At 36.6% G+C, this 7,835-nt stretch overlaps 1 protein-coding gene across 1 annotated transcript; it reads left to right on the top strand.

Annotated features, from left to right (window-relative positions):
• The first annotated feature begins 824 nt into the window (after positions 1-824).
• LOC137388295 (uncharacterized) lies at positions 825-2,529 on the top strand. The gene is made up of 2 exons (XM_068074786.1): positions 825-930; positions 2,045-2,529. Exons 1-2 carry the CDS (start codon positions 825-827, stop codon positions 2,527-2,529), a joined length of 591 nt encoding a protein of 196 aa, XP_067930887.1.
• Positions 2,530-7,835: the final 5,306 nt, after the last annotated feature.

Genomic DNA, 7,835 nt, shown 5'->3' on the forward strand with positions numbered 1-7,835 from the left:
AGTTAGGTATAGCTCTGATATAATGCCTTATATTGGTTGGCCAACAACTGCGACATCCTTAGTCCAGTGGGCTAGACATAAGACTTCTGCCCGGCTTCGTGCGAGATCGAATCTTCGTCGGTATGTAATATTTATTTCAAGGATTTATATTTATAAATATTTCAATATTTATAGCCGGATTTCCGACATACGACACACGGATTTTGAAAAATATATATATAGATAATCATTTCCTTTCATTATTGCTGTTTGTTGTACATAATAACAACCAGTACATTGCAGCTACTATTGCAGTTATCCTATTGCACTGCAGTGACATTTGACGGCTAATATTGCATTTCTCAACCAACAGTACCTTCTCTTTTTTCCAATATCACTTTGGTTGTGGGCAGTATGACAGGAAAATTTCTAGTATTGTGTATATTTATTGTGTATTTATGTTCATTATAAACATATATCTTATGGTTTATTGATATATAATTCATATGTATTTATATATATTTACATGTACATGTATATATATATAATATTCATGTATATATAATATTAATGTATATGTATTTGAATTATGCACATGAGAAAGTTTTTATGGTATCTTCAAGCTGTACAAGTGAGCAAAATACACATGTCATACAGCCAATCAGTGTAATTACTTAACAGTATAAACTTGGCTGAGGAATTCTAAGATTTCTAGCGGAATGTGATGACATCACTCACTCAGTAGTTCTCAGTGAAGTTACACAGTAGTTACAGTGGGTTACACAGAGTCCCTTCATTCTGAGCTATTATTATTAACTATTATTGACTGCTATCATTCTTCGATCATGAGCATCGCGGATTGTCCACCACAGACTGGCAGCGGGATAGGCGGGCTTCGTTTATCATCATCCAGCTCGCTGGCCGAGCTGGATAACACCTCTTATGGTTTCGGTAAGCAATGTATAAATACATGTTCATTTTCACTGAAGGAATATTGTAAGTTTATAATCTGTCTATAAAAAAGATGTAATGTTTCTCTTCCTTGAAGCAATATAAGTTTATAATCTGACTATAAAAAGATGTGAAACTCATAAACTATTGTGAAAATAAATACATTAGAATCGATGTTTAGCTAGTTACTACTTAGCGACTGCTGAAAGGAATAAGGACCTCATCGAAACTGATATATTGTTAAAGTGAGAGACAGTAGAGCAGTGAGCTGTAGAGGAGCGATTTATGTGTCTTTTAAAAACAAAGAGTCTAGTATCAGGCGCTTCAGTTCAAAAATTTGTGTTGGAATCAAACCAAAGCGGATGGCGCATGAGAAGTTGTCATACCCATTAATTTCCTTTCATCATTCAAACTGTAGTTTGTGGAATGAATCAACAAACATGAAAATGAGAGACTATTTAGTCACGCATTTGACATATGAGCAAAAGATCTGACTGTTATGTCTATATCCTTTCTCACCAATTTTTTGTTTGTCTAAGACATGCCTGTAAAATAAAACATAACATTTAATATATATTATAAAAATGCTTAAGAATGCTTGCTTTTGACTCATATTTGATTACTTTATTCTAGTCCATACTACCTCCTTTGTTAGGTTGATATGAAATATTTTAAACTGATATCAGCTGCTTCAATCAACTTAGTAAATCAGTCAAAAGACTGCAACAAATTTAATTATAAAATGTAGTGACATTTATTCGAAAGAGTAGCCTCAGGACCTACGTAATAATAAGTCATGAAAGGTCATGATGTCGTTATTCTTATTAAAAACTCGCTATAGCTAGGCCAGTACACTCAACTAAAAGATTTCCTTAATATAAGACTTGATAAATTCATTAACTATTTGCAAGTGTCTTTCTCCACAAATTCAATCGGTGAAAAAGTGAACATCTCATGGTGACACAACTATTAACATTCCGCTCCAACCAAACTTTTATGAACTGTCATAACTTTCACTATTGAGTCAGAGTGTTATGAAACTCGATAAGTAACTTTGTTACAAATAGAACTCGATCTAAGACGTTTAAACTGAAATTGTATTATTTCATTTTAGAACTCCCTGAATTCTTTGCTCAAGAAGAGGGCAGCTCTTCCTCCTCCGGACAATCTGCGCCAGCAATTACTTGGCCACTGCCTGCTGCCCTTCAATTTATGCTAGATGCTGGTCATCTAGCTACTTTGAGGGCAGCAGAGCCAAAAAATTTAACGTGGCCAGTGATGGAGGAAGAGCTGCCTGATTCGACATCTACTCCTTCATCTCAACCTCTTCCAATGCAATCAGCACCCTATCCACCTTCACACTCCAAATCTTCACCTCAATTTCATTCATCAACACCCCGATCAGTACAAAAGAAACCATCACCCCATCTACCTTCACCATCGAAATCATCACCTGCATCTCCATCATCAACATACTCAAAAGCACCACTCCTCCCATCATCGCCACCATCTCCAGCCCAAACTGGAACAGTAACAAAGATTTTAATTGGTTGCGCCGCGGTAGGAGTGGCAGTGGCAGCCTTCAAGCTGTACAAGTAAGTTCTTATGCTAAACAACCTATATCATTATAGTACATGTTCTATTGCTGACTAAAGCCTGGTTCCTATATCGATTGCGAGACTCCGGCGGTAACAGGCCCGCTGGCATATGTTCACATAAAGCCACATCGTTATTAATATCGTAAACATAATTTTGTGATCAAATAAAATTTTCGCTCCCCCATGCCATTCCTATAATGGTGACCTTTACCCGTACAGTGCATTCGGGAAGGCTTTGCCTGCGGTTTTTGCGAAATTTGAGCAGTGCGAAACTATTGCGATGCTGCCGGCAACTACTGGCGGTCCTTGGTGGTACTTGGCGTAGGTTCCCATTTCACCGCTAATAACCAGCTGCGCTGTCGCCGGTGCTTTGCGACGTATATGGGAACCAGTCTTTAAGAATTTAACTAATATCTACATGTTACCAAATATAATTCTTTGACTTGTAGGCACTGGTGCCAATGAAACCACCACTTCATTGCCACCAGAGGATGCTGCCATTGCCACTTCTTTCCATCCACCAACTCACCTACTATCGCCACAACAACTGTCACAACCACCACCTCTACTATCCCAATCACCATCATCTTTCGCTTCACCACCTCTAACACCACCACTGTCGCAACCACCACAAACACCGCCACAATCACCAAATCATCTTCACCACAACTTCATATTTACCCCATTCACTTCATCGCCACCATCACAATTGCCCCTCTACTACCATCACTATCGCCTCACCATTAATAATCATCAACACTACACATGTCGACTCACCACCCCTACCGCCTAGCCCGCCACCTGCTGCCAGTCAACTTCCAACCCACTTTTACTCAAATAAAGCCCATCTCTTCTAATCCACTCTTCACCACAACACCACCAACCACCACAACACTATATCTCAGCCAATGTTGAAGTGAGTATTGATTGTCATTATGATGGATGTAACTTTGTTAGAGGATTCTTGACAAGTCATGGCAGTTGAGTACTGACAGTTTAAAGTTTGCTAATATTTGATAATATTTAGTTTCTACTCAGTAAATGTCTGGCGTTGCACGGGTAAACAAAGTAACTAACTAACAACTTTGACTAACTTAATACGTAACATAAGTTAGCTCAATATTTGTTCTATTACACACAGCATAGGTAAAAAGATGCAAAGATTTGGAAGCATGATTCGCTGACATATGATATGATGACTTTCTATTGACTTTTGACAGTCCAAACCTTATAAATCAATAGAGGGTAAAAGGCGTGTCATTTGGCAAGCCATCTTTGGTCTTTTTATTATCTGTTGTCACTGATTTACACAAGAATAACAGTTTATACTGTTTATGCTATGAATAGTAATACTGTATCACATCTGCTTATCGAATTCAAGGATAGAAAAATAGTTATAATCTTCTGAATGCTGCATCTCTTTTATTATTTTCTATCTGAGAGTAGTTGAAGGTGATGTTATATATATATATATATATATATAATATAAATATATTATAATTACTATAAATTCCACTGTCATACAGCCCACGACCAAAGAGATGTTGGAAAAAAGAAAGGGTACTGACGGTTGAGAAATGCAATATTGGCAGTCAAATGGCACTGCAGCGCAATAGAATAACTGCAATGGTAGTTGTAATATACTGGGTGTGGGTGTTATTATATGTTTATATCTCTCCCCCTGCAATAGGAGAAATGCAATATTGGCCAATATTAAAAGTAAAATGCACTGATATTATTAGAATAGCCAATATTGTTAATATAGTAATAATATAAAACCAATGCACAATTTTGTTTACATTTCAAAATGTCATAGCTAGCATTATCAAGAATTTGTGATGTTTATATAGATTTTTAGAAAAGCTGTACTACGTAGTCATTGTTCTGTAGTCATCCAAACTTATAATAAAATATTGTAATGATTTCATAAGAATTGTTAGAAGGAAATATCATCGTCATTTCCTTTACTTACACTGCATTGGACATCAGTTAGAATATCAAAGTACTCAAAAGTGTCTAAAATGTCAGTTATTTTGAAATCAGCAAATTGTCGAATTGCCGAAACCTTCGGCAATTTGACAATGATATATAGACTGGTGAAATGTGCACGTTATTTTTTTATGAAATGCGCGCGACTTAATCATTTTATTCTCTGTTGCTTGGCGTTTCAAGTTCCGGTCCTAACTTTGATAAAAGTAAGGCTTTTATGGCCTTACTTTAATCAAAGTACGGCCATAAATAATACTAAGTAACGATTTTTGGCCAATAAATCTGTCTATTTGTGTATAATTCATTCAGATGGGTACCTTTTAAGATACTGTCGACACTTTTCAAAGACTTGGTAATATATTTGAATTGGTTTATATGTGTTTTTTATCGTTATTATACTTTAACGACTCTGCTAAACGATGGTTAAAATTTTTCATGAGTTTTCAAAACGAGGGTTTGCGACGTCGTTGTTGAAAATTTTCGTAAGTTGTGTGCACATGCATTTATCATGTGAATAATTTATCATAATAATCACATCATTTATCACATCATTACACATGCACATAACGGCAGCCTCGTAATACTCAATGACCGGAATGAAACTCTTATTTAAAGTTGACGAAGGTTTGGAGCTCCCGTCGAATTGGAGAAAGTTGGGGGGCTTTTTGTATGTATATACCTCTTTTTCGCGGGGATAAAACCTCATGAATAAGAGAGTTTTACAACATTTACTTCAAATTGAAAAGCAGAAAGTCCATACTTGGAGTGAACTAATAAAATAATTAAAATAGCATTACTAAGGTGTGCCTAGATACGCAGATTTGTCATTATTTGATACATTACTAAATTGAGTATAGATAGCTTTATTATGATATGATACAGTACCGAGGTAAGCATAGATAGCTTTGTAATAATGTGATACAATCAGATTGTCTCTTAGTGATTACATTAGTAATCTCTTATGGTCTCCAAGTGATCTCTAAATTAGAGAGTCTCCATGTGATCTCTTAGCATCTCTAAGTTGGAGATCATGCTTCTTTTGAATTACCATGTTCTTAAATGTCGGTTGCATTTAAATGCAATTTTTGTTAGCTTTGGTAATAAATATACTTATTGGCATGCAAATTCTTTGCTGTTACTATATGTTTACAGTAATTGAGCCCTTGAACTACCTAGGGGGTACATGTAACTCTCCTGCATGCGGCATGGCTCCAAGTCTGTAATGAATATATTGCAGTGAGAGGAGAGCTGCAATGCCCGCAGTGCATGGTCAAGAACAAGAGGTTAGATTGGGAGTACGCACATCGGCCATCAGCAGTAGAAAGAGGGATAACTCCAAAAGGACAAGTAGCCTATACGAATCCTGTCTCATCAGATAAGAGGTTTGTATGTTGTTGTAACTGCCAATTGCATGGTTGTTACAATCAAATTCAAATGAAAGATGCTGCCAGCAGAAATTTGGTACTGGTATAATACTATTCACACATGAAACAATAATACCAGCAGTAGATACAACCCTCCAGTTTATCAGTATGCATATTTAATTTCTTATACACAAGTTTGTCATTCTTTTTCAGTTTGAAATCTAAAAAATTGGAGCCACCGCTACCGGGGTCAAGTAAAGGTCGTTTATCACAAGCCTCCAAAGTATCAAACCTACTTCTCACACAGAACTATCTGCCAGTCGTGGATATGACGACCAAGTTCTATGAAGAGCATTTGGATACTGGCAGCAAATGACCTTCCGATCTCTTTATTTAGAAATGTGAATAATATCTTTATGTGATGTTTGTGTTGAAACAATTATATATTTTGTTATTATTTTGCGTGCTTTATGAATATAATTTCTACAATATGAAATGAGAGACATGAAGTAGATGGAATTTGAATTGCGCTTGACAGTATTGATCATGTCTTGACTAGTTTGTGCAGTGAATCAGATACAACGCAATGTTTGTTAGCGATTCTCAGCAGATAAACATTCACTAGAGCCTGTCAGTCATGTTACCTATATCAGACGATATTAAACTTCAAAAGTCGGTGACTACCCTAGGACACTTATATTTTGCTAGTATTTAGTTTCGGGAGTAGCTCACAGAGTAAAATTTCACAGCAACTTAATTTCGCAGCTCTGATGAGTGCGAAAATATAGTGATTTGGAAATAAATGCAGTGGAACAAACATAATTAGATTCCTCAGGTTCAGTTCACCGATAAAAAAAATTCAATTTGCGACTAGTTTGTAATTGTGAACCGCAGGTAGAATGGTGTGGGCAAGGTCGATAATGCAATTTGATCGCTTGTTGTCTTTTGTTTCTTGGACTATCAATAGGCCCGTTTTCTCTGTAGCAGCTGGCCGGCTGAGCCGCCCCAACTTTTTGGGAATTTTTTACGGTAAGTACTGCAGTCCAATTCGGATAACTCTCCCTGGATAAAATGTAACATTTCATCTCAAACACAAGGTTAACTCGAACGGATTCGTTTGGTCAGTTCCAACACAATGATAAGTTGCTTCAGATAACTCGACCTCAACATAATTTATTTGAAAAGTTATTTGCCCAACGGCCATGGACACAGTTTTTATCGCTGTAGAATATCACTTCATTCCAAGCCATAGAGACCAACATCAACTTCTAGTAGTTCTTAGGCATCATTATTATCATCATCAGAGGCACAATATTTTTGGTAACAACTTTTATAAAGGTTTGCAAAAGATTAAGTTTTGTCAAACACCCGCTTGGCCATGTTCCATCGAAAGCGTAAAAGCTTCCAAATGAACTTAAAATAAAATCCGCAAAATTGATCTTTGTTAAAACGCTCAAAAGAAAAAGATGTCTTTTTCTGAGCGTTTTAACTGCGGTCCAGTTTTGCCTATTTTCATTTAAAAACGTCTCGTCAGTCACATCACCTAAAACAAAACAAATCTCAAAAAATAGAAAAATGTTGATACTTTCCGGTAAAAATTTTTAAAACTTCACACGACAGGCCCGGCTGAGGCCCTACATGAAAGAAATATGTTGGGGGCTTACACCGCCCCACCCTCCACACAGTAGGTCTTCATAACTAGTCGCCTAACATTAGCCACCCCAACTTGCAACCAGTGAATACAGGCCTGAATATCAATGAACAAAGCTATTTAGTTTCGCTTTTTCGCTCGTTTGTTATGATAGTTTAGTTTCGCACATTAATTTTTCGCGAGAGGATGACACCGCGAATACGCAAAAATTAGATGAGGCGAATACACAAGTGAATATGACAACATACTCTTGTGAAAAACTGAAACACGAATATTGTAGTATAGAGAGCTGTCGGTGACTAA

The sequence above is a fragment of the Watersipora subatra genome, chromosome 2 (genome assembly GCF_963576615.1).
Source record: "Watersipora subatra chromosome 2, tzWatSuba1.1, whole genome shotgun sequence".
In the NCBI taxonomy this organism is placed as follows: domain Eukaryota; kingdom Metazoa; phylum Bryozoa; class Gymnolaemata; order Cheilostomatida; family Watersiporidae; genus Watersipora; species Watersipora subatra.